The following is a 26,514-nucleotide window of genomic DNA, read 5'->3' as shown; positions in this document are numbered from 1 at the left end:
ACATATGTGTGTGTAAATACATGTTTAAGTTCTTTTTGCCAGGGAGATTTTAAAAAATAAATAAAAGGTACATTCAACTCAGGGGCGATGTTAGCAATGTAAATTCATGTGAGGTCTGTGTGTCATTAGGTTTTCACCGCTGTCCTCGTTTTATAGGCGAGGAGACTAAGCCTGGGAGGCTTTTGTAACTGACTGAGCTCATACTAGTTAATAACAGACCTCAAATTTCCTAACTGCTGTGCCTTTTCAATTTAACACATTCTGTTTTCTTGTAGCAGAAAAAGGAAGGGAGACTTTTTAGAAAAAGACACAAAACCGATTCTATAATTTTTTTGTTTAAACAAGAGCATTAAATGGTCATATTTAATGACTGATTTTTATGAGGTAACATGTGTTGTCATGATCAAGGCCTGTGTAGCTGGGACTTTGAACTCCTCGTTCCTTTAGCTGGATTAAAGAAAGGTCTTTTAAGGAGTGATTTGGTGTATTTGTTTATGCCTGCTTGTTCGTAACAAAGCCTACCATTTAAAATTCACTTTTTGTCTGTCTGTTTTATTTTACACACCATAAGATGTTATGGTAAAAGCTGTTTGGAACAGTGTTGCTAAATGATAACCAGAGTCACAAATCTCTTTGATAACATTCCTCAATGGGTACTAGGTGTGGGAAGGTCGATGGCGAGTGATCCCTCACGATGTGCTGCCAGATTGGCTTAAGGATAATGATTTCCTTCTCCACGGACACCGACCTCCTATGCCTTCTTTCCGGGCCTGTTTTAAGAGCATTTTCAGAATACACACAGAGACAGGCAACATTTGGACACATCTCCTAGGTATGTAATGCTGGTGGTCAGTGGTATAATAGAATTAGTGATTTTCTTTAGTTTCTTTGATTTTCATGTATTTTGTGAGTAAGTACAGCACTTGAAAACTATGACAGAATGTACCTCCCTCCCCTCAGATTCTCAGTGATGATTTCTCATTGTGCTGTGACTTTATTACAATCAACTCACCTTTTCTTTCCTAGAGTTTTGTTTTGAGATGCGTCTCACTGTGTATCCCAGCTAGTTTGGACTTCAGCTCCTCCTTCTGCCTCCTGCAGTTAGCAGTGTGTGCCTCATGCCTGCCTTCTTCCTACGTTTTTGGACAGTGGCCTCAAAGTCAAGGGAAGAATTGCTGTATAAAATACACAGCATTTTAATAAGCAGTGAGAGGAAATGTATTAGAAAGTAAGCAGATTTTATTTCGGTCATTACTTAGATCATTTATAGTTAAAATTCAGTTGATGTGAATAAAATATGAAATTAATATTTTTCCTTTATGATTTTTTTTAATTAAATAAAGAGTACAGTGGGAAGAAAGGATAATCTTTTCGGTAAAAGAGGCAGTATAGCTGAGGCAGCCGTATACAGAAGAATGAAGTAGAGTGAGGTGAGACATGGTAGCCCATGTCTGTAATCCCATGGGAAGTGAGACAGAATTGTCAGCCTGTGCTGTGCAGTAAGATTCTGTCTTCAAACCAAAACCAAATCAAGTTCAGTCTCAGCCTCATACAAGGAAAAATACAGATGTAAGTCTTGGTAACCTGAGTTAGGTAACGGTTTCTTGGACTTGATACCTAAAGTATATGCAGCCAAAGAAAGAGTAAATTGGATTTTGTCAACATTTAAAAAATGTGTATGTTATAGAATATTGTCAATAAAGTTAAAAAGATAACTTAAAGAGCAAGAGAACATTTGCAAAGCATATTCTATCTAGTCTACCATAGGACTTGTACAAATCAACAATATAAAGGACCCACCCTTTGTGGGGGCCAGTAAAGCTTCTCTATAGACATTACAATAGAGGAAAAAAGTATATATATGACAAACATGTACTTGGAAAAGGTATGTTTTTATCAGTCATTTAGAGAAATATAAGAGAAATGCAATGAGACACCATTTTACTCCCTGCAGGATTGCTATGATCACGAAAATAGAAAGTAAGTCTTGATCAGGGATATGGAGAAATGTTGCTAGTGCTGCTAATAGGAATGAAAAATGGGTCAGCATCTATGGAAAACAGTGTGGTAGGTAGTTTGTCAGAAACTTAGCAGAGTCACTGGCAGTTTTACTTCTGTTGTGTCTTCAACAAAGGACGTACGTGAATGTTTTAGCAAAATTATTTATAGAAATAACCAACTGCTGAATATATAAACCAAATATGGAATACCCATGCAATTAGACATTGTTTGTGGGCCAGTGAGACAGTCAGTGGGTAAAGGCTGTTGTCTCCAGATCTTAGCTCCTGAGTTAAATCCCCAGGACTACAATGGGAGAAGGAGGAGGTTGGCTCCTACAAGTTGTTCTTTGACTTGCACGCATACACAAAAACAAATAAATAGAAGTAAGATTTTTAAAAAAGTGTTTGGCAGGCTGGATGTGGTGGTGCATGCCTTTAATCCCAGCACTTGGGAGTCAGAGGCAGGCTGATCTCTGAGTTTGTTCTACAGGGCTATTACACAGAGAAACCTTGTCTCAAAAAAAAAAGTTTGGCTATAAGAAGAGTGAATTATGGTGTTTGTTACAACATGTTGAGCAAATCCTTAAGTTAACTAAATGGAGAGATACAGCAGGCTATAGAATTGTATGATTCAATGTATAAGAAACATCCAGAAAGGCGGATTTGTAGGGGACAGAAGTAGGCCAGTGTTTGTCTAGTGCTGGGGGGAATAGAGAAGACTGGATGACAACAGGTAACAGGCCTCTGTTTGGCACAGTGAAGATGGCTTGCAGTTATTTCTGATGGTTGTACAGACTTGGGAATGGACCAGTTTCTAGCTGTATTCCATTTGACTCACATTTCTTTTTTTGTTTGTTTGCTTATTTTCAAGACATCGTTTCTCTTGTGTATGTAGCCTGTAATCTTGGCTATCCTGGAATTTTCTCTGTAGATCAGGCTGGTCTCCAACTCTGAGATCCACCTACCTCCAGCTGGGATTAAAGTGTTGGGATTAAAGGTACACAGCACCACCTCCTGGCTTGACTTGCCTTTCTTACAGCCAGTTTAGTCTCCAAGTTCCTGCTAGTATAGTGAGAAGCAAATAGAGAATAACCAAGTTTGTTGGTAGCATCTAAGTCAGATTTTTTAAAAATTTAAATTACTTGATTAGAATGAATTAAAATGTTAAGACAGAATCCCTTACCAGCTTATGTCTGTGCCTGCCTTAGCCCTTTGCTAAGCAATAAGAACTTGGGTCTTACTGTGGAGACTAGTTTAAGAACTGAGTATAAGCCAGGCCTAGTGGCACAGCTCTAATGAGGCTGAGGCAGGAGGGCCATAAGTTCAAGGCCTATCTAGGTGAGAGTGTGTCTGGGCAGTTTAGTCAAAGTGTCTAAAAAGGTGCAAAAATTGGCATGGTAAAATGACTTATGTACTTTGCTCTTGCTTAATTTGTTAAAAATAAATACAAAAAAAAGGGGGCTAGAAAAAAATGGTTCAGTGATTAAGAGTACCTACTGTTTTTGCAGAGGACCCAAGTTGGATTCATAGTACCTAAATGGCAGCTGAGAAACCGTTTGTGACTCCAGCAAGGGAATCCAGTGTCTTTTCTGGCCTCTCTGGGCACTGCATGCACACGGTACTCAGACATACATATAGGCAAAACACCCATACACACATAACAATAGAAAAAACTTTTTTACAGTACAGAAAGTAAGAAGGAGGGCTGGTTAGTGGTGAGTTCTTGCCTAGCATGTTATGAGGGCTTGAGTTCAACCTTGAAACAACCCCCACAAAACCAAAAAAACAACCAGACAACAAAAATTAGGTATGAGCCTCTTATGATGGCAACACGCCTTTAATCTCAGCACTCAGGAGACAGAATCAGTCAGATGTCTGAGTTTGAGGCCCCCTTGGTCTATGCAGTGAGCTCCAGGCCAGCCAGGACTACACTCAAATAAAGCAAGTGGTTTGGTATGGAGTTTCTCACTGGGTCAGCTAGTGAGGACCAGAGAAGCAGCCCGGGGTTCTTCAGCATCTGTAAACAAATGTAAAATAGAGCTTCGAGAGGGAGAGCACCTATAGCATATGCGTCAAAATTGTACAAGTGACATTCAGGCTAAAATCCTAAGAGGCAACTGTAGTCTTTGGTTTATTTATTTGTTTGTTTGTTTTGCTTCATGGTCTTTAGATGAATGAGAAATTATTTTCTTCCTTGTCTTCCTCTTTGTCTTCCTCTTCTTCCTTTCCTTTTTTCTTTATAAGACAGGGTCTTATCTGTCCGAGGCTACCTTAAGACGCCTCTGTTGCTAAGGATGGCCTTGAGTTTGTAGCTCCCAAGTGCGCGGATTAAGGTGTGTACCACCTACCTGGTTTATATGGTGCTAAGGATAGAACCCAGAGCTTTGTGCATGCTGGCAAGTACTCATCACATCCTCAACTAGCGTACCACGCCTACAGCATTGGTAGTAAATGAAAATCTTGGTTAAACTTTGCTGGTGTGAGTTTTTTCTCAAAGAGTTTATGATTCTGGTATCATTGCTATTGGGAAAAATTTAAAACACGGTGTAAAACACCATCCTGTCAAAGAGTGCATTTTATCCATTTCTTGCATTCTTTTCCTAGGTTGTGTATTCTTCCTGTGCCTGGGGATCTTTTATATGTTTCGCCCAAATATATCCTTTGTGGCCCCACTGCAAGAGAAAGTGGTCTTTGGCTTGTTCTTCTTGGGAGCCATTCTCTGCCTTTCATTTTCATGGCTCTTCCATACAGTCTACTGCCACTCAGAAGGGGTTTCGCGGCTCTTCTCTAAGTAAGTACTCAACGGTGTCCTTGTCATGAGCTGTGTTTTCGGGTCCGTGGGGCAGGAACAACCTCCAGCAGAGCTGGCAGGACTCTTGATGCTCCCACATGGGAACGTCTTCCTTTAATTGATGCAGACAGCCTGGTTTGTTTCTTAGTGTTACTGATGTCATAAGTCATGGGGGATTAATGGAGCCTATAATGGTGATAATTTTTAGCATTAAATGGAGTTCTTTTAAATTTCAATCCTAGATTGGATTACTCTGGTATTGCTCTTCTGATCATGGGAAGTTTTGTTCCTTGGCTTTATTATTCTTTCTACTGTAACCCACAACCTTGCTTCATCTACCTGATTGTCATCTGTGTGCTGGGCATTGCGGCCATTATCGTCTCCCAGTGGGACATGTTCGCCACTCCTCAGTACCGGGGGGTCAGAGCAGGTAAGTGCATGTGAACGTGCAGTTAATCTCCAGTCATTTAAGGTATACTATTACAAACAGATGCTGTGATTTTTCACTTCAGAGATGGAGTAACCACTCTGCTTGTTGTTGGACTTTTAACCCAGTGGTCAGTATTAGAAAGCACAGGGTTGAGGGCCTGTGATAAGATGGGTGCAGATATATGTTTTGGGCAATGTTGTTTATTTGAAGAAATACCACAGTATAATGACTTCTGTATTTTTTCAGCTAAATTTACTTTTTGGTGACTGATTCTTTTGTCATATTTAGTATTTTATATTTAAATTGCTTTGATAAATAAGGCCCGAGTTCATGCTGCTGATGCTCCAATAACCTTTGATATTTAGGTAATGCCTACTGAGTGCCCTGTGACACTGGCAGTCTTATTTGACTGTGCCATATGCAGAACCAGAAATTTGAAAAACATTGCCTTTAATTTTAAAGCTGAATGTCTGTGCTGAATGATTCTGACAAATCCTTCTGAACTCTGTGTGTCTGAAGTTGTGTCTTCTGCTTTCTGTCCCCAACATAGCACCCAGTGCTGCCCAAGCAGTAATTCTTTTTGTTATAAAATTCAAGCCTGGTTCATCTGCATGCACATAGAATGCTAGAAACAGAACTAACCTCATGTTAATGACATTGTAGCATTCTGATCTCCTTTTAAAGAAGTCTACATGAGCAAATAAGTAGCCAACACTGGCTCTATAGTTCTTCACTAGGTCAGTGGTGTTAAATCTGTTTGAGTACATGAGCTAAGACCATCTTTGCTGAGTGGAGCTGAGCATCCTACTATTTATAAACACTGGAAGGTTAAGTCCTGAGGCTTTGACTTTGAGATTGAAAAGCACCATTAAGCAGCCTTTGTTCATATACCAAGGAAAAGAATGGAGTGTAGCAGTGCTTTGGAGGACAGTAGAGGGGTGGATTCGCTTCTATTTGGTGCTGCATAGTTCCCAACTTTCATGTAGTTAGTGTGGCATTTCCTCCTCTCGTTTAGGTGTGGATGTTTTCTGAGTGTGCATCCCGTATGCATTCATATATATGTTGTGGCATGTCGGCAGCTTACTGACGGTGCTAGGGCAAGTCCTAGAGTCTGGGGGGAAGCTCACCAAATGGCAGCCTGTTGCATTCTGTCTGTAAAAGGGTGGGTAGCATTCAAGAAAGTTTAAACACATCCTCCATGCTTTTTCTTTCCTAAAGCTCTTGGCAATGTGGTTCTTTCTAACTGACCGTCAGGCTGCTTATAGAGCTTGGCTTACCGTGGGGATTCTTGTATCTGTAAGTAGAGCATAGCTACACTGTCTTGTGGGTTGAATGGTGTCTCAGAGTTTGAAGGACTTTTTTTTTTCTTTAAAACAAGAATGGCCTACTTTGAAGTTTCAAGTTGATCAAACTAAATACAACTATGTTGTCTTTCTCATTGTGTGTTGTCTTTTTCTTCTGATGTCTTAGGAGTGTTTGTGGGCTTAGGCCTGAGTGGGATCATCCCTACCTTGCACTATGTCATCTCAGAAGGTTTCCTGAAGGCTGCCACCATAGGACAGATAGGCTGGCTCATTCTCATGGCGAGCCTCTATATCACAGGAGCTGCCCTCTATGCAGCCCGCATCCCTGAGCGCTTCTTTCCTGGCAAATGTGACATCTGGGTAAGTGTGGTCAATGGTGGTAAGGTATCTGTTCCTGTTAGTGGGCCAGTGGCACAGTGGGAATGACATAATCAGAAGTTTGAAACATAAGAGGTTTGTGTTCCAGTCATGGCTCTGTCCCTTGTCGTCTGGTTTCTCTGGACAGTGAGCATGGACTGTCTGACACAGTTCTAGTGCTGTGCGTGGATCACTTCATCTAGTGTCAGTCCCACAAGGCTAGACCGAGCTTGGCTTTGTTTTCACTTTACAGATCAGGAAGCTAAGGCTTAGGAAGGCTCAACAGCTTGTCTAAATCAAGTGGGCATTAAGTGGTAAACACAGACGTGGAATCAAGCAGGCTTTAGTGTTGTCTGTGACCTTGTTTGCTGTACTGTCGTGTACAGTGACTGTTGGTCATTCTGTCTCTGTTTTCTGTCCTAACTCTCACTCAATCTTCTACTGAGGTCATTTTTAAAAAAGAGAAGGCTGAGATCAGTTATGCTTTCACATTCCTTTGATCCCAGCATTCGGGAGGCAAAGGCAGGCAAATTCCTGAGTTTGGGCCAGCCTGATCTACAGGGTGAGTTCCAGGATAGCCAGAGCTACACAGAGTAACTGTCTTGAAAAACAAAAAGCAAATAACAACAACAACAAAAAAACAAAAAACAAAAAAACAAAAATACTAAGGCAGAATGTGTGTGAGTTATTAATTTATTTTAGTTATTGTGTGTGTTTGATATATGTGTGTTAGAATGGGCATGCCACTGAGCCCATGCGGAGGTCAGAAGACACGTTTCAGGAGTTGGCTCTCTTCTGCTACAGTGGCTCCAGGGATTGAGTTTAGGATGCCAGGCTTGTGTAAGAAGTCCTTTTACCTCTTGCGCCATCTCCCTTAGCCCTAAGATCCTTTTAGGTACTCAAACCCAGCAATGTTGTAGGCAGTTGAGTCTGTGTGTGTCTGGTGGAGGGAGGGGAAATAACTAGACTGTGGCTGATGACGAGAGGTGAAGGAAGAGAGAGGGGAAAGAACTGAGGAACTAGTAAAGATGGACATTTCTAACCAAAGAGGAGCTGGAATATTTTCAACAGTGTACATTTAGAATGTTCTTAAGGTGAACTCTGGTTTGTAGGGTTCTGTTTCTCGTTGTTGCTCATAGGTGTATGCTGAGTTGGCTGCCCATGTTCTCAAAGTTAGGTTAGCTGTCTGTAAATGGAGATGGTCCTGAACTCAGTCTTCTGAGCTTTGGGTTAGCTAGTTTACCTTTCGTTTCTTCTTATTTATACTTGTAAAATCAGTGTCTTGATAAGTACCACTGTGCCTTTTCATTTTGAGACCATGAGAGAATGTTGTAATTTCCTAAGTGTCCATCAGTAAATCATATCCTGCTGCTAGTTGTCAGTAGTAAGTCCTTGGGAATTTGGTGGCCTAATTGCAAGGTCTGTATGGAGTTTGTCCCCAAGTTCACTATGTTAGTGGCACTACCTCTATTTCTCTGGGAGAGACTCAGGAAAATGTGAGGTCCACAATGGATATTCCTTGTACCCATCTTGAATTTGAATTCTGTCATGCATTTCCACTGTCAGTGCATGCAAGCTGGGAAGCAGTGTTCCTTCCTAGGTATCTTTAGCAGGCTTTGTAACAATCGGCTTCTTTTCTCTCTCCAGTTTCACTCTCATCAGCTGTTCCACATCTTTGTGGTTGCTGGTGCCTTCGTTCACTTCCATGGCGTCTCAAACCTGCAGGAATTTCGTTTCATGATTGGTGGGGGCTGCACTGAAGAGGATGCACTGTGATACTCTCCAGGAGTCAGGGACTGTGACCCTGAACCAGGCCTGCAGCTCCCACAGGCCTCCTTACTGGCTGCCAGTGACAGTGCCAGAGAAGCCCCAAACTTGGACAGCCTCCTGGGCCTTAGGATGGCCCAAGGGCTCCATGGGGTACAAGACTAAGAAGAGAAAAACAAAAATAAATCATACCTCAAAGGATGGAGTGCATCAGTTTGGAGAGAAGGAGAAATGGCTCATCCCCTGACTTCCTTTCGGAATCTACTGGGTGAGGGCAGCTCTGCCAAGACCCTTGCCTGACAGACTGGCTTCTGATGTGATCGTATTTATTTGTAGAAGATGGGAAACAGTTTAGTTGGTGGTTCTTTCTTCTCCCTTTCCCTCCTTAAAGCAGTAATACATACGAGTACCATGCGCCAACTGATTGTGCCAGTGGAGCTCCTTAAAACAATAATCAAAACCAATTTAGGTGAACATTTATATCCAGTAAAGGGGTGGGAGTGCAATTTTAGGCACTCCTTTGGGAGAACAAAGAAATTAATGTAAATAAGATTTCTAATTTCCTGTTTAAATAAGAATTTATATAAACATTTAAAACATAGGGGCAGGGTAGGGAGGGAGACTCTTTTTTAAAGAATGAAACATGCAAGTACCACACACTGTTTCAATTTTGCACAAAGTGATGGAAGGAGGATGAAGTGGTAGCCCCAGAATGCACGATGTCTTGGTGCACCAAGGTGCCTTCCATAGGCCAATAACACTTTTGGACCCTGTTGGGGCAGAGTGTACAGCCCTGGCCATTCTCAAGACTGAGAGCCTTTGGCATTCAGAGGGGGAGGAAGTAGAAGGAAGCAGTGTGGAAGCTGCATAGGTTATCATAATGGCTCTAGAGGAGCTGGGAGCATCAGCACAGGGTTTGTCTGGTTCTTCTCTGGTGTTCCAGATAAACTGGTGGTAGTTCTATCCTGAATAGAGGTGTGGCCATTTCCCAGACTTTATTTGGAGCCCTGAGCCACTCTGCAAACTTTTCTCTATTGAGACTCACTGCCCTAACTCTGTCCTTGCACCTGGAAATAAAACCTGTGCCCCCGCCACCCCCCGCCTTCCCGGCATCAGAGCTTCTAGCATGGAGCCAGCCACTAGTGAGACTCCTGTGTGCCCTCTTCTGCTCCTCTTGACTAAGGACGTCAGCAGTGCCCACTGTGGCATTTCAGCACTCGCTGCAGGCCCTTTGCCAAGAGTGTGGTGCATAGTTAAAAGGAAGTGGCATGTTAACTGCAGCTAGTCTGATAGAATTAAGCCCACAGTTTTGAATTGCTGCTGGAAGTTGGAAATCATCCCTCTGTCCTAGGACACCTTGTTAGAGGCTTTAGAGAGTGTACATGAGTTGGGTCTGGCTCACAGAATTCTCATCTTGGCTAAGTGAGAAACCAAGCACTTGAGTCTCCAAGATGTCAGACAGGCATCCCATTCTGAGGCTGGTGGAGCGTGCAGGGTAACATGGGGCCTCAGGCGTCTCAGAAGGGGTGCTTGGGAATGTGAGGCAGCCCTACTTACTCACTAGCGTGGTCCCGGGCATTGTTGTCCTTCCTTTACCTTCAAATCTCCAGCTGCCACTGGGGATCCAGGAAGAAGGAGTCCATTGTAAAACTTGAGAAGGACTTAGGAGTATTTCTATTGTGGATAGGGCCACTGCCCTGGGAAGGCCAAACAGAAAACTCTGGGTAAACAACAGAACTAAGAACAGTGTTAATTCCTTAAGAAGCAGTTGGGCAGGACAGTGTCCATCTGGAAGGAAGCTCACCTAGGTTTGTGGTAGCAACAGCACATATCAGAAGCCAGCCATCCTCTCTGGGCTTGCACTTTGGGGCACGAGGGAGCTGCTTCCCCATGACACCTACAGAGTAGAGGCCTTGGGTATAGTCATCCCTCCTCCCAAAGCAGGGAGGATCTGGTTCAACATAGCACAAACTCTTAGGGAAAGAATCACTACCACCAGTGTGTCGTCCAACAACTTCCCTTCTGGGTGTGTCTGTGTGGGCATGTGTGTGCCCCTGTGTGTCTGCGCAGCTCACTACCAACAGCCTCCTTGTGCACTTGACCTTGTGGTGCCTCTGGGAACTCTCCAGGTTGGCACCTGAATGCCTTACTCTCAGCAGTCTGAGGCTTGCTTGCTCTGCGCACACATTTATGTTTCATTCTCTCTCTCTCTCTTTTTTTGGCCCTAGGCTGGTTAGAAACCTGTACACTTTAATTCTTTCATCGTTAAATAGTGGCCTTTTTCAGTATTTCCCCTCTCCCCTTTATAAGTTGCTGAAGTCACAAAACACACTTTGGGGAGCATACAAGGTTGGGGTTCCAGAAAGGCATCCATGTGACAGTTCCATTCACCATGGGATTTCCCTACTTGCTGTCTTCTCAATTTCTCTAATAAAAAGAGCCAAACAGAAGATGAACTTTGTTGTGGTTTTACTGCTTTTCCTTTTCCTTTTTAAAACTTTATTTCACTTTGGGATATCCTTAACACCCTAATTTAGACAGGAAGTTTAAGGAATTTTTAGAAACTTCCCTGCTTTGAGGAGGATCATGAATTAAAGGCCAGCTTGGGTGCACAGAGGTTTTTTAAAGTGAGCTTTCTTTATGCCTGGTTAATGCAACCATAAAGTTCTGAGAGCTGAGTGGAACCTGACCACATGCACTTGGTCCCTGTGTTTTATCAGAGACATCTGCACTCCACTTGAGATGCCTCTGGATGGTATTGCTACAACCCAGGAACAGTGCTGTCTTTGGTGCTTTGCTTTATTGCATTTCTTTTCTTACTAGACACAAGCTTATCTCATACTTCCCCCAACCCTGACCTAAGTACTTGTTGCCTCAGCCCCTCAGAAGCCATTGAGGAGGGGTTAAGCTGCAGCCTCAAGTCCTGGCCACCCTCCTGCTCATCCTTTGGCCCCACTGTCCTGAGAACTGAGAGGCACGTACACATCCTACTTAGTCCTGTCATGGCATATGATTTGTTTCCTTCCCTGGTCCCATACGCTCCCACGCCTGCCAAAAATAAAGTCTGTCCTTTGCAGTCTTCCTGACAATTTCTGAAACTGCCCTTGATCTTGGCTTGGCTTCTGCCAAACCCTTACTCTGTTCTGTTTGTATTTGAGCCCCTCTTACCCCATACTTGCTTTTCTGACTACATGATATATCCACTTCTATGTTTCCTGAACCAAAGCTTCACGCAGCATCACAAAATAGTGTTGAAGCCTTTTATTTGAGGTGGTTCTATTAAAACACGCAAGCTCAACAGCACATTCCTGGTACCGAGAATTCCTGGCAGCATCCTTGAGCTCTTGCTCTTGAAGGTGACACAGATAAAGATGCCAGAATGTCATACTCCATTTATTGAGTTGTGGGGGTGCCAACTTTGCTCCTCTGAAGTCAAGGTGCTGGGTCTTTAGCATAAACCAGGCTACCACCTGCTGGCCTCTTTCTGACTGGCAAGCAAACCTTGGAAGTCACCTGTTCTCCTAGAGACAGCATCAGCTTATCAGAAAAGCCTTTCTTACCCTGGTGATGTTCTAAAACTTAGGAGTCCCTCAGCAGTGCCAGACACAAGAGCTGCACGATTCATGGCCAGGAGCTGCCTAGCATCTTACACTTAGCACTCATTTTCTGTGGTCAAAATAGACAATAAACTGGCCCCCAAGTGCTCTGCCTGGTTGGGTGAGGAAGACAAGGTCCCCCACCCAAGACTTGCCCCCCACCCCCGGGAGACTTGCCATGCTTGATTTTGAGACTAACACAAATGACAAAGCAAGGAACACAGGTGTTGTGGCAGTCAGGAAAGACACACCTTGCAGGTCCTGACAATACTTGGTGGCATGAAGGAGAAAGCACAGCTGTGATGTCTTGGTACCTTACCTGGGCTGGACAGCACCTCTGACCTTCCCTACTACCGAGCTATGAAGCAGAGTGCTAGGGTGAGAATGGTTAGTAGACCCTGAGTGCTAGGAGCTCTAGCTGCATTGCTTATTACATACAAAAGTCACAAAGCTAAGATTCAGAGCAAGTTTCCCTCCTCACGCTGCAGTTTTTCTTTTCCTTTCTCTCCCTCCCTCCTTTTCTTCCTCCCTTCTTTTTCAAGACAGGATTTCTCTGTGTAGCCTTGGCTGTCCTGGAACTCACTCTAGACCAGGCTGGCCTCGAACTCAGAGAACCGCCTGCCTCTTGCCTCCTACGTGCTACTATTAAACATGTACATCTGCCACCACAACCACCCGCCTTTTCTTTTTGTTTTTCAAGACAAGGCTTCTTTTTGTAGCTCTTGGTGTCTAGAGTTCATTTTATAGACCAGGCTGGCCTCATAACTCAGATCTTCCTGCCTTTACCTCCCAAGTGCTGGCATTAAGCACTGGGCTTAGTTTCCTCATTTAAGGGAGGTAAAGTGTGGGTCTTGAAGGATTCAGCCAGTGAAGTAGGATGACCCAAACTAGACTCCCAAACTCTTGGAACAGTTGGGGAATAGCAGGGCACTCGTGTAGTCCCAGCCCTGGGGAAGCCGTGACAGAAGGCCCAGGGTGTATGAGAGATCCTGTCTCAACAAAACAAAAAGAAGGTGGAGTGGTTGAAGAAGACTGCCGCCACCATCCCATGACCTCCACGTCTGTGCACAATCAAGCACACAAACATGCCTCACACATGACAAAAAAGGCCACGTAAATTGTAGTGCCTAGTTCAGCACTGTGGCAAGGATGGTACATGTTGTTTCCAACTCAGGGGCTTTCCCCAGAGGCAATCTGCTTTCTTTTGTAGATCACGGGCCATAAAAAGCCTACCGTGGGCTTTGGAGACCTTGCCTGGCACCCTACCTTAGTAAGGTCCATGAGGAGCTCGGCCTGGCTCTGCTTTTCTCACCTCTGGACTACATTTGTCCAGTGCCACACTGTTGCCCAGTGCAGCAGCTGCAGAGCTCATCCTAGTAGTATTGCTTTTTCTTTTTTCCTTTTTGAGATTTTAATTACAAAGTGTCTCTCTTCCCTTTCCGCCCAGATTTTCCCTTATACTCTTCTCCGCTCTCCAGATTATTAGTGTAAAAAGGTTAGAGTTCTTCAGTAGTAGCAGTTTGATGATATTTTGCAGGATTTAATGTCTATTCTGTTCCTATTTCCATTTCTTTTGAAAAATTGTATTTATTTTTAATTTTTTTTGAGGCATTGTTTTCTCTGTGTTACAGACTAGAACTTGCTCTGTAGACCAGGCTGGCCTCCAACTCAGAGATCTGCCTGTCTCTGCCTCCCAAGTGGTGGGATTAAAGACGTGCACCACAGTGCATAAGTGGTGGCACACGCCTTTAATCCCAGCACTCGGGAAGCAGAGGCAGGCAGATCGCTGTGAGTTCGAGGCCAGCTTGGTCTACAAAGTGAGTCCAGGACAGCCAAGGATACACAGAGAAACCCTGTCTCAAAAAACAGACAAATGTGCACTGCTATGTCCAGCTTCTTTTCCATTTCTTCCCTTCTGAGTCTTCCTGTCTTTCCTTCGGCCTGTCCTCCCTTGCACTGTCTGTGATGGGTGAGAGGACTTTCCCAAGGACTCCTGTGTTTTGTGGCAAGCACGCTCTTGATGCAGCCTCTGCCTGGGCCCCACTGCTCAATCCCAGCACCCAGCACTCAGCTTTGCAGTAGACCAGCCAGGGAAACAGCTTTGGCTGGCTCCGACCCTTGGTAACCAGGAGCAACCAACGTCTGTCCTTGCTCTACTTGAGCTCTTGTTGAAGTCCTGAAACAGAGCCGAGGGTAGAAGATTTGGGGTGGCTGGTACTCTGGAGAGCCTTGGGCATCCTTCCAGCAGTCTCAAAGAGGCGGAGACGAGTAGCCCAGGACTCAAACCGAGAAGACGCCTTACTGCTGTGAGCTGGGCCCTCATCAGATGATGACTTTGTAGAATGTCTCTGTAAGCTCCCTCCCCCACCCCCAGTTCTGTGAAAGAGACGGGCTGGGGTCACCACAGAAGCTGGCGTGGAAGCATCCAGGCCCACAGGGATAGCGGGAGCAGAGGGACTGAAGGTACAGCGTGTGAAGCACCGCCACAGTCCTGAGCATTTTCCTGTAAAGCCAGAGAGGCAAAGGGCATTAGGAGATAGGCAGCCCTCCCAACCCACGGGCCAGCAATGCACAATGTGGCCACATCGAGAGCCTGGGAGACATGAGGTTTTAAAGAGTAGGAGAAACCTCTTTTTAAGCACAATAGTCTTTGGGGCCTTTCTCTCATAAAGGTGTGGGGCAGCCCTCATCTCTAGGAGCATCTTTAGGGGAGATAGTTTGTGGCAGCCACACCCAGCAGAGACTGGGTAGTAAGGCCCCTAGCTCAGGGGTTAATAAATACCAATCACTATGGTCACTAGCCACTTCATGAAGCAGGAGTGAGGATGTAAGGGGAAAGTTACTGGGCCCCAGGTCCAGATACCCTTGGGTCCCTTGTTCCATTCTTTCCCCCTTTCTTCCTTCCTCTATGTCTTCTTCCCTTGGCCTCTCACCTTCCCCCCATTTCCACCCCAAGCTGACTCGGAACTTCCTTGCTTGCTTGCTACTGCCCCCCCCCCCCCCCCCCCGCCTATTTTGTGTATCACACTACATAAATTCAAAACGCAGGGTCTTGTAGTAGGGTGAACACATATGGTTGTGTCCAGAAACATTTATATGCCAAGCAGTCACACACAGGGCAAAACTGGGGGGGGGGGGCTCTGAAGACCAAGCCCCTTAGTTCACAGGCCGCACCTCTGGATGGAAGGCATGGCAGGAGCCTGGTCGTCGCCGGGGCTTCTGGGAGCGCATCCTGTCACACTTGACAGAGGCATTATGTGCAGAGCTCACTGTCAAGGTACAACGTTCCACAGTTCTATAGATCCTGGAGGTCCAGATCTGTGAGGAGGTCTGTGGCCCTGCGAGCAGGTTCAGGATGGGTAGCTCCCCTACCCCCACCCCCAGGGGCTAGCTCACGACTCATGCTGCAAGCAAAGGAGGATGGTGAAAGGCTGGACTCTGCACCCCAAGTCTGAGCTCCTCCAGGATCTCTCCCCAACTCCCCTAAAGGTGGGAAGGATATATTTGACTTCTGTGGCCTCCTGGAGGATGGGAGAATACGCACTGCAGTCACAAGTGCGGTCTGTCACTAGCAGAAGCAGGTTGCTGCTGGGAATCTGTTGCATCACGAACGTCCTGCAGCAGAGAGGGTGGTGGGCTCTGAGTAAGTTAGCCCCCAGGAGAAAGGCTCTGGGGAGGACCTTTGTGGGCACAGGGAAGGACATGCAAGCACAGGCAGATTGAGACCAGTAGCCCACACTTTTATACAGGCCTTCACAATGGCACCCCTCCGTTCTCAATAGCCTGGAGCCGGTCAAGAAGGAGCTGCCACTAACACACACAGAGACCATTCCCAGCAAACCAGGATATTATCTCTGCTCGAGAGCCAGATAACTTGCAGTTCTGGGCTTGGCCACTAGGTGACACAATGCTCCTATATACAGCTCGAGGTGGTGGGGTGGGGGAGGGAAAGGCCTTCACACTGGGCAGGTAGGTGTTACACACAGTAGTGAAGGCTGTTACCAGGCATTTTGTACAGGGTGGGTGATGATGTTACACACACGGGTATGTATCACATATATGAGTTTAAAGTCATATGTGGTCATTACTTGATATTAGTTCTTATTCTGCACAGACAGAACAGGCTAGAAGACAAGCTTGCCAGGGGTAAGCGGTGGCAGAGACAAGTCTGTCTGCTGGGAAGCCCTTGCTTTACCATCCCCTGACAATTCCTTCAAACCTTGAGAGAAGCAAGCCAATAGTGCCAGCCCCAGGAAGGCTTCTCTATGTGCACTGAAGACATCACACATGACGAAGAGGCAGAAACCCAAATCTGTCTGATGGCAGAATCTGAGGCTATGAAATAGTCGGCATAGGTCTAGGGTTCCCTAGTGGACATCCTGGTGGCCCTGCTGAGCAGCAAGGCTGGCTGAGGGAGCTCCTTAGAGGTACTGTCCTCCTGGCTTGGGAGGGAAGTCTCTGGGTTGGTCCAAAGCCAGGCTGGATGGAGCTAGGGGCTTCTCCTCAGGAGCTAGCCTGACTAGGTCCTGCCTAGAAACTCTAGGCTTGGGCTGGTGATGCCCCAGAGTCTGGCAGTTCTAAAAAGCATGAGGTCAAGGCCTATAATCTACGTTGTGCATTTGTTGCAAACTTCTCAGACCTACACCTTTCCTGCTTCTTTCCTGGCCTGTGGTGTTAAGTGGGCAGAGTCCTGACTAGCAGAAGGGAAGCTAGCCTGTGTGTGTGTGGGGGGGGGGTGGTTTCCAAGAGAGACCCCATGGCCTTGAACTCAGAGAGACTCACTAACATGAGAATTGGCCTCCAGACCCCTTGTCCCTGTGCCTCCTAAAGCAGAGCACCAACTTGTCCATGTGCACTCCCTTCTTTTCTGCCTGAGCCTGGGTTTTTGTTTTGGTTTTTGGTTTTTTTGTTTTTGTTTTTTGTTTTTTTTTTTTGCACTGGAGAGTGGGGAAAGGGGAGAGTGACTCTTCTCTGAGGTCTCAGCCCTTTCCTAATGTGGAGACCTTCCTGTGGCAGCCAGGGACAGGAAGCTGCACCCTGGCTGGCCTTGCTGTCTGCCGGGGGACTTACTTCTGGCAGGCCCCGCACTCGATGATCCCGTTTGTCTCCTGAACGGCTGTCTGGCGCACAAACACTGGGTATTCTGTGTCGCAGGGGTGTAGCAGGTCCTGTTTCTTGTGCTTGTGGGCTGCGAGTGATAGAGGAACGTGTGAGAGGAGGGGTGTCACACACCACCACGAAGGCCTGAGGAAGCCCACCCACAAGGGTGGCACCCTTTAGTTTGCTACAAGGGCCAGGGAGACAGAGACCAGCATTCGCCAAAAGGCACAGAGGAGTCTGGAGGCCCTGCTGAGCTGCTGTGCTGCCCTTCCCAGGGCTCCTGAGATGATTACTCTGCAGAGCACCTGTGGGCACTGTGCAGCGATGCTGTCTCAAAGCATCAACACGCTTTGCCTCTTTTACAGTCCAGCAGAGAAGGAGGTTTGGAAGGAAGGCAGTGGGAGCCATTTTAAACAGCTGGAAATGGAGGTGCAGACATGGCATGGCCTTTACAAGGTCACACAAGGTGTGAGGAGGAGAGTCACAGGTCTCCTCAATGCCATGCCTGGATCTAGAAGCTTCCCTCTCAGCCCGTGAAGCTAAGAGGTGAGGCAGGCTGCAGGCTAAACAGTTCCCATGGGCTGAGAAAGCACCCAGTGGTAGGACCAGGTGGTTTCCTTGAGGTCACTTGTGAGTTTCCGGGCTGCCTTGCAGGAGCGAAGCACAGAGCGTGCAGGTGGGAGGAGCCTCTATGTCTGTGTCCTGACTGGAACACATGGCTTCTGTCACCACTCCAGTCAGGCACTGTGAGAACTGCTGGGGGGGGGGGGGGGGCGGGGCAGGGTGACTTCCCACCCACAGCCTGGAATCACCACAGGAATTGCAGCAGGCCCAAGGACTTGCCCTGGTCAATAGCAGCTGGAAGGGCAGAGGGGAAGGAGGGGGCATTGTTTACATAAGAGAGCCAAACAAGAAGGCAGTGGGAGCCTCCTGGCCACCTTTTGATGTCCAGAACTCAGAGAAAGTGGAACAGGGTGGGCTGAAGTCAGGCACCATTACATGGCCTTGGAGCCCTGCGTCTGCAGGACCCAAGCGCCTTTTGTGTCTCTTGGTTCGTAAAGAACAGATGTCTTCCCTGTCCCAGGCTGGCAGCAAACCTCAACAGCAGGCGGAACAAAGCTTTTCTTTGCTTTGTGTCAGGGCCGCCTTAACGTGTTATTGTTTTGGGGGGCACTCTGGCCTTAGGCACAGTTTCATGCAAGGAGCTGTTATACTAGAGGCCACACCCTCAAACTTGGAGCCTTGCTGAGGGTGGCAGATACATGGTCACAGCGGCCACTGCTTTCTTCTCTAGGAGGAGATAGATGGCTGTTTCCTAGGGCAGGCTGTGCTTGTATGGCCTGAGGTCCAGGTTTCTTTGCTTCCCAGAAATGATGCTTTAAAGTGGCTTGGGACACCCCACCACCCCATCAGGGAGTGTCCTGAGATTAAAGAAAGTCAGTCTGCGTGTGTTTGCTCTCAGGGCACAGGCTTAAGGGCAAGCCCTTCCAGCTCTCTGGTGGTACACTGGGGTAGTGTAGAACCTCTCAGCCAGAACTACTTACAGTGATGGAAGACAGCTTTGGCTGGCCAGGGCATGAGCCCACCACAGGGTTGGACATGGCACAGGAAAGGCACAGCATCACACGAGGGCAAGATGTCATAGGGCAGTGATGACGTCACACGGAGCAGAGGTGTTCCGAGGTGATGTGATGTCGCACACAGAGGTGAGGGAGGCCGGGAGCGAGGGGAAGGTGATGAGGTGAGATTATGAACACGAAGGCTTTGACACCCACCTCAGGGTCACCCACCCCAGACAGAAGCCATTCAGTGAGCTTACCAAAGTGCTTCCCACAAACGCCTCCTAGCACTTACCCTCTGACCCTATGTCATGCCAAGATCCCCAGGCACTCCACTCTAGCAGGAACCTGCAGGATACAGAACACAGTCTTGGGGGCTCCAGATGCCCCTGCAGCAACCCGTCTTTCTGCTTGAGGGCACGCGTGAAGGAGGGTGTAGGGTGGCGTTGCATGCCTCCCTCCTCCCTCGGCTGGGGAGCCAGGCTATCTGGTGGTCCATAGGCTGCCCCTTTGAAGGATATCCTCATCCTCCACTCTCCATATGCAAGAGGATCCTCTCCTGCCTGTCACTCTGATCATGACCTAGCCCTCCCACAAAGGGAATTCCCTTCACCTGGGACCCCATCCCCATCCTCATCCTCCCCAAGATTCATGCTCCACCTTTAGGGACCCCTCTCCTTTGACCCCAGCCTCACGATCCAGTTTCCAGGTACAGGGACTGCCCCCCTGATCCCACCCCACCGCAACCCTGTGCGAGTGGTTCTCCATCGAACCCCTACTCACAGCAGGAATTCATGCAGTAGCCACCTGGCCACCATCAAGAAGGCAGAGAGCGGCTGGAGGAGAGCAAAACTACTTCAGGGAAACACCAGGTTATGTCCTGTAATGGCCACCCTCCAGAGCCCACCTGCCTGTCCCTGCTGAAGGATCACCAGGGCAGGGACCTCCTTCTGCAGGTCAGACACCCTGCATGAGGGCTTTCTGCGTATCAGACACCCCACCACCACCACCACCACAAGGGCCTTCGTATGTCAGAAGCCCAGCATGAGAGCCTTCTGCAAGTCAGACACTCCACAGTAGGATTTGACAAGCCCTTCAGGTGTCTGGTCATTTCCCACTTCTGATGGGTCAATGCTGAAGACCTGAAGATCTTAATGCCAGGCTGGGAAGTGAGGACGTGCTGTTAGTGCCTGGACCCCACTATCTTACGGTCCCTGCCCCCCCCCAGGACAAGACAGCCCCACAGCCCCAGGGGAAGGGTGAGGCTAGATCAGAATGGGACCAGGTGACACCCTGAAGGACAGGGCAGAGGATGTGTCCTGGTAGAGCGAAGGCTGGGGTGACACTCACACTGATCAGGGCCTGGGCTGCACTGTGGTGATGATCTGGGGGCTTGCACATGGCCTGGTAGTCATACACGGTCACACTGAAATGCAGAAGCAGGCTGTGAGGAAGCCAGGAGCACTCCACACCCTGGCCTGGAGGCCTCGGGAGCAGAACTTGCACTGACTGGGATCCATGAGGGTACCCCGGTTAGACCAGGGAGCCAGAGCAGAAGCATTCCCAGGCTTGGCTGGCTTCATGAACAGGAACAGCATGCTTGCTGTCTTGGCCTGTGGTTCTCCTCAGAGCATCGACCTGAGGCTGGAGAGGCTCTGTAAGGGATGTCCACATATCTCCACACTCATCCTTTGATTGCTTCAGTCTCTGGCTCCAGAAAGGCATCTTTGGGGCCTCTCTGGGGGCTCCTGAGGTCAGACTGAGGGCTAAGGACCAGGGAGAGATGCATTCCACTTACCGGCTGAACACCCCCATGCTGAGAAGCTGCGTCATGAGGGCACCATCCACTTCTCCAAGAAGTCTTCCCATCTGTGAGAGGGGAGCTGGAGCTACCACCAGGCTGTCTGTGTAGACACTCGCCCATGGAATGGTCTATTCTTCCTCCCACCCCACACCCCTAACCACCCATTACAATGTTTTCTAAACCATGTTATCATCTGCCGCAGCCTAGGACATCAGCCCAGAGGATGCTCAAAAAAAAAAAAAAAAAAAAAAAAAAAAAAAAAAAAGGTACAGAGTTCCTCCAACAATCCACGTGAGTCAGGACTTTCAAGAGGATGGGCTTGGGGATCCCGTTTGTTGCATGTGCTTTTTGTTGGAGGTGGTGGGGTGGTGATAGTGATGGGGGTGGAGGTGGGGGGGGTGAGAGGGTGGGGGGGCGAGGTGGTGATGTTAGTGGTGGTGGTGGTATGTGTTTGTGTGTGTGGTGGTGATGTTGGTGTGATAGCAGTGACAATGACGGTAGGTGGTGGTGGTGCTGGTGGTAGTGTGTGATGCCAAAGGTAGTTTTTTGGCAAGTTCTGCCATAGGCTTCACTCATACTGGTCTCTTCAGCCAAGGAAGGTAGGAGGCCTGGAATTGCCCTCCATGTCTTCTCCCTCCTTTGCAGTGTGTGTGTGTGTGTGTGAAAACCCTGAAATTTATGCTCTTTAAGACAAGGAAGCAGGGTGCAGACCAGGGAAGGCAGACCTAAATTCCTGTAAGCCCATCCACTCTCTCCCTTAATGGTAGACTTATTGTTCAAACACCCAGTTCTGAGAAGGGATGTCTGACAGTAAGAAAGCACATCTTGGACACTGGAAAATACTTCTGCTTCTGCAAACAAAACGCCATGTCCTAGAACATGGAACATTTCAGCAAGAAATGCCCACTTTCCTTTCTTTAGTAAAGGAACTTGAATGCAACAATGGTAGCAATGTGGTCTACAAAAAGACTACACTTCCCAGAAACCCATGTACTGAAGGCTGGCCAATGAAATGGTGCAAAGTCTAGATGAGGCCTTCTGGGAATCTACTTAAAATAAGAGGATGTATTAGGGGCACCCAAACTCCACTGTTGCCCTCCTGTTTGGGAAGTAGACTAGGAGAGCTCCCCCCAGCTCTGATGCCATCTTGAGGATGGATACCTGCTGCCTTCAGGAAATCATGTGATAGGCTGATTTGATCTATGAAATAACCCGTGATTTGCTTAAGCCAATGCAACTGGAGAACTCCTGTCTTAACAGATACAGTTCCTGTTGGCTTTGTCCAAATGAAGCCGTGCCTCAAAGAGAAAGGCTGGAGCTGCAAAGGGAAGGTTCCAACATGGATTTTGGGTCCCTACTCACTTCAGGGCCCAGATTTTAATGCACGGCTTGGCTACACCAGGAACAGTGCTGGTGAGGGGCCTTTCAAGACAGCCTCCAGCAGAGATTATCCAGACATGGCACAGCCCATAAGCTGGCACAGCTCTGGAAGACCCACGGGCCTAGGGTTGTCTGTGTTTAGTTTGGTGTGAGTTTGGGATGGAGTCAAGGTCCTATGAGGTCTGCCCGGGAGCTAGAGTCCCAGGGCTGGCTTAGGCAGGAAAGAATTTCGATGTGAGTTGATTCCTGCTCTGGGATAGTTTGCCCAGTGCAGGGCTCCCTTGCCTGCTGTGTGGCTGCCCGTCAAATGCCCATGGATGTGCTCCTATCTGGGTGTTCAAACTGGTCTGAGTCCCAGGCCTGTGGATCTGGTGGCCTCGGGGTCCTAGAGCTAACCCAGGGGCCCGGTATTCCTTTTCCTTGGCTTCCAGAGACCTGCAGGACTGGCTGGAACCCTAGGAGACCCGGCCAAGTGCATCAGAGCCAGTGAATTCTTTTGAGTAGTGACAGAGTAACCTGCACTCAGGATGGCCACTGGGTGACAGGGACTTGCAGCCTACCCATGTCCCCTAGACAAAGCTGGTCTGAGTTCAGCAACTATCACCAGATAACAAGATCGTTGCAGAGATGTGTTGCTATCCCATAGTGTCACACAGGCTCTGTTCATGGTTGTTCAATGTGTGTGTGTGTGTGTGTGTGTGTGTGTGTGTGTGTGTGTGTGTTGAGGAGGCATGTCTTGGAGCTGGCAGAAGCCTCCAGGAGCTAGTTTCATTTATACTCTGCTTAATTTCATAAAGGATTTGGATTAGCTTGTAAGCCTATGCAAAACATAAGATAACACAATACTTGAGGAAGTGAAGGCGAATAAGCTAACTACTTAAAATAGGGAATGAAAATGTATATTACATCGAATATAAATCTCAGAACTAACTGGTTCTGTGATGTCCTGGGGTTACAATTCATGAGCATACCAGTGGGCATGCTCTATGTAGGATGAAGACAAAGCAACCTAACATGTTATTCAAGGACCCTGGAATCTCCTTCACTGAGGTGACCCTTGCCTTTGCTGCTTGTCTCAGATAGACTGGGCTGGGGATCAATGATTGGCAAGGTAGGGCTGAGAGCTCCATCTGGCCTACTGGGGACTTACGTGGGTTCTTGATCAAAGAATGGCCTTTTTGTTTTCAAATGGTTAGGGAAAAAAAAATCAAAAGGCCATTAATATTTCAAGCTCATCAACATTACATGAGATGTTTCCGTATCCATAACGGATCCTGTTGATCCTGCTCACTCATGTGTCCTCTGTCTCAGCTCTTGTTCAGTTGTCATCAGAGACCACCAACTCACAAGGCCGATGCCCCCCAAGTGCTCTCTGCCCCCCCCCCCACATAAGCACCACTGGCCAATGCTCTGGCATACCCGTGGGCCTGGCTGTAATCTTACCTTGCCTGAGCAAGCCACCTGACTCCCTCTGTTACTCCTCAGGCTCAGGGAAAACTTCAGACCCTTGAGCGGTGGCCAGGACCCATGGCCAGTCATGGTCATGTGGCAATGGGACTAGGGTATGAGGGACTAAGACACTCTGGGGTCCTCAGGCCTCTTCAGCCACTGAGTCAACTTCTGTTTTCATTTGTTTTCTGACAGAATGGACTATCAAGGGCAGGGTGTGAGGGGAGATGAAGGGGATGGAAGCAGAACCATCACCCAGGTGACAGGACTAACGATCAGCCAGAGTTCTGGCAGTATCCTGCTTGATAACCCAGGCCATTCCGGTAGGAGGAAACAGCAAAAGCAGCTTTCTTTACTCAGGTCTTGCTGAATGCTATTTAAGAACTGGGCATGGTGATGCATGCCTTTAATCCCAGCACTCAGGAGGCAGAGGCAGGTGGATCTCTGAGTTCAAGGCCAGCCTGGTCTACAAAGTGAGTTCCAGGACAGCCAGGGCTACACAGAGTAACCCTGTCTCAAGAAACAAAGAACCAAAAACCCAAAACCAAACCAACTAGTCAAACAAAAAACCAAAACCAAAACCAAACCAAGCCAAAAAAAGAGTTGTTCCTGGGGTACCAGCTCCTTAGTCCTTTGGTCCCCTTCTCTCTAGCTTCTGTCTGTGCCCGCTCTCCTGATGCTCTACCCAGACTCCTGTCACATTCTGACAACTTCCATAGCCCCATGTGCATGAGGCCACAGTGTAGTTTTGGGGACAGAGGATACCTTGGCCAGGACCGTGGTTTGTGTCAGCTGATCCTGGCAACTCTGCCAATATCCAGGCACCTGGGTATTTCAGGAGGGGGAAACTGAGGCACAGACTTTGGAAGCTGCTAGCTGAACTGAACACACGCCTTCTGATGATGTTTCTCTTGGAGACTGTGCAGAGATGCTGGGCTGTGGCCTTGTGTCAAGGCACTGGTTCAGGTGGATACGTTCAGGATTCGTTCAAGGCAGAACGGGCTTCTTTTAAAAGTATAATTCCTGGCTAATTTTAGGGTCTGATTTGTGGCTGAGGAGATATAAAATTACCATCGTGGCTTCCTCTTCTGTCTGAGTGGGTGGCTAGAGGGAAGGCAGGCTGCTGTACGAAGCAAGGATGGCGGTCCATGCCCTTGTTAGTCTATTGGTGCCCTGGCCTGAGAGGAGCACAGGGGTGGGGAGATGGAAAGGGGAGGGCAAGATGCTGGCAGCAAGAGTTCTTAGGGCTCAAAGTCCCTCAGGTTGTGTGGGGGAGGGGCAGGACACAGGGCAGCAGTGCAACTGGGTCCTCTCTGAGCAGTGTTCTTACTGAGCGGCTCCTCAATAAGTGTGGCACATCTTCCCCCCAGCCCCCCGCCCCCGACACACAGTTCAGGGAGGTCAGCTTAGTTATGGGGGGGAAGCGGAGGGGGGGGAGCCTTTGAATGGTGCTCCATGGTTGTGATCTTCTCTGTAGACGTGGATTGAGGACACTCCTTGGCTTCTCCCCATGTTTGGTCCAAAGTGGGATTGCCCTGGTCTCAACTCAGCCCTAGCCTCTCACTCACTAACCTCTTGTGGTCTCTCTGAGTGGGATTGCCCTGGTCTTGACTCAGCCCTAGCCCGTCACTCACTTACCTCTTGGGGTCTCTCTGAGATCAGAACGAAGCCATTGTTGTCTATGATGAAGCAGTCCAGATCCTGGGGGAGAGGCCAGGGCAGGAGGTCACAGCCGGGGCCATTGCTGGCCCCAGCCCTCCTGCTCCCGGTAGCAGCTAAAGGGGCGCTGAACCCTGCAGCCGGGGTCAGGAAAGGAGGAGTCCACAGAGAGACACTGACCACTGAGCTTCCACCTGTGCGCTCGGGGAGTACTTACTGTGTCCTCGCAGCTCTCCAGGCATGGGCCCTCCATAGTAGTGCACTGGAAGGAAGAGGGGACACTGTGAATGGTGTGCACCTGCATGCACACCTACATGTAGTAGCCAAGTGTGAGGTATGTATCTGTATGTATACAATGTGTTACAGGTAGGTTTATGTGTGGTGTGTATGGGGAGTACACATGTGGCATGTCTGTATAGTCTATGTGCAAGTGTATATTTCTATATGTACAGTGTGCTATTTAAAGAGTGTGTTATATGTGGGTGGTCTGTCTGTGGTACATGTGTCTGTATATATACACCATGTGGTACATTTGTGGAGTGCCTATGGTATATGGAGAATCTGCCTGTGGTAGATGCAATATATAAGGGCATGCCCTGTGTGCCAAGCATGTGTACACATGTGGGTATGTCTCAGATGACAGGGTACTGAGCATCAGGCTGTGCTTTTCTGGGGACACACTTGGGCCATCTACATGGCACTAGGGCTTTCGTCTGGTGAGAGGGTCTTTATTAGTCCCCTTCACCTCTGTGACACTTCCAACATCACTGAGCAGCTCCCTGTGCCCAAGGCAAGGGACCTGGCAGCCTGGAGTGAAGGGGCAGAGAAAGCTCTCTCTCTCTCTCTCTCTCTCTCTCTCTCTCTCTCTCTCTCTCTGTCTCTCTCTATCTGTCTCTGTCTGTCTGTCTCTCTGTCTGTCTGTCTGTCTGTCTGTCTGTCTCTCTCTCTCTCTCTCTCTCTCTCTCTCTCTCTCTCTCTCTCTCTCTCTCTCTCTGGGTCTGGGTGTGTGTGTGTGTGTGTGTGTGTGTATGTGTGTGTAGATGATAGGACAGGGGAAAGTCTTCAGGAGCCTGGGCCTTAGAGGTTGGGGTAAAGCGAAGCTGAACCTTACTCTGTAGCAGGCAAGGCTAGGGTGATGTGAGGGCAACAGTAACGGCTCTGTTCTCCCTTTCACCATGGTCTGATCAGGGACAGCACACTGGAGTGAGAGGGGAAGAGACCCAATATGCAGGCAGGGGTCAGGGAAGGCAGAAGTAGAATGGGGGTGTCTCCTGTGGGACTGATGGGCCAGGCTGTGGGGACAGTCCTTCCCTATGGA

At 48.0% G+C, this 26,514-nt stretch overlaps 2 protein-coding genes across 4 annotated transcripts in view; one reads left to right on the top strand and one right to left on the bottom strand.

Moving 5' to 3' along the window:
* The window catches only part of Adipor2 (adiponectin receptor 2), a 49,127-nt gene extending 39,704 nt beyond the window's left edge, over positions 1-9,423 (top strand). Inside the window, exons 4-8 of the mRNA XM_051155225.1 lie at positions 661-832; positions 4,605-4,791; positions 5,034-5,221; positions 6,692-6,885; positions 8,530-9,423. Coding sequence (XP_051011182.1) covers positions 661-832; positions 4,605-4,791; positions 5,034-5,221; positions 6,692-6,885; positions 8,530-8,658 — 870 coding nt within the window. The 3' untranslated portion in view covers positions 8,659-9,423. The remainder of the gene's footprint in view (positions 1-660; positions 833-4,604; positions 4,792-5,033; positions 5,222-6,691; positions 6,886-8,529) is intronic.
* Positions 9,424-14,636: 5,213 nt separating this feature from the next.
* Cacna2d4 (calcium voltage-gated channel auxiliary subunit alpha2delta 4) overlaps positions 14,637-26,514 on the bottom strand; it is a 99,746-nt gene continuing 87,868 nt past the window's right edge. For 2 of the 3 annotated variants that reach the window (XM_051155221.1, XM_051155223.1), the window contains 11 exons: positions 25,414-25,458; positions 25,176-25,238; positions 20,703-20,773; positions 20,255-20,330; positions 19,688-19,740; positions 19,200-19,252; positions 18,890-18,910; positions 17,316-17,433; positions 15,748-15,860; positions 15,420-15,502; positions 14,637-14,748 (listed from right to left, as the gene is read on the bottom strand). In XM_051155221.1, coding sequence (XP_051011178.1) covers positions 14,644-14,748; positions 15,420-15,502; positions 15,748-15,860; positions 17,316-17,433; positions 18,890-18,910; positions 19,200-19,252; positions 19,688-19,740; positions 20,255-20,330; positions 20,703-20,773; positions 25,176-25,238; positions 25,414-25,458 — 801 coding nt within the window. In that variant the 3' untranslated portion in view covers positions 14,637-14,643. The remainder of the gene's footprint in view (positions 14,749-15,419; positions 15,503-15,747; positions 15,861-17,315; positions 17,434-18,889; positions 18,911-19,199; positions 19,253-19,687; positions 19,741-20,254; positions 20,331-20,702; positions 20,774-25,175; positions 25,239-25,413; positions 25,459-26,514) is intronic. The other variant, XM_051155222.1, reaches the window with a different exon arrangement.

The sequence above is a fragment of the Acomys russatus genome, chromosome 13 (genome assembly GCF_903995435.1).
Source record: "Acomys russatus chromosome 13, mAcoRus1.1, whole genome shotgun sequence".
NCBI lineage: Eukaryota > Metazoa > Chordata > Mammalia > Rodentia > Muridae > Acomys > Acomys russatus.
Note: the sequence above shows the minus strand (reverse complement) of the source record. Positions and strands in the feature narration are given on the sequence as shown.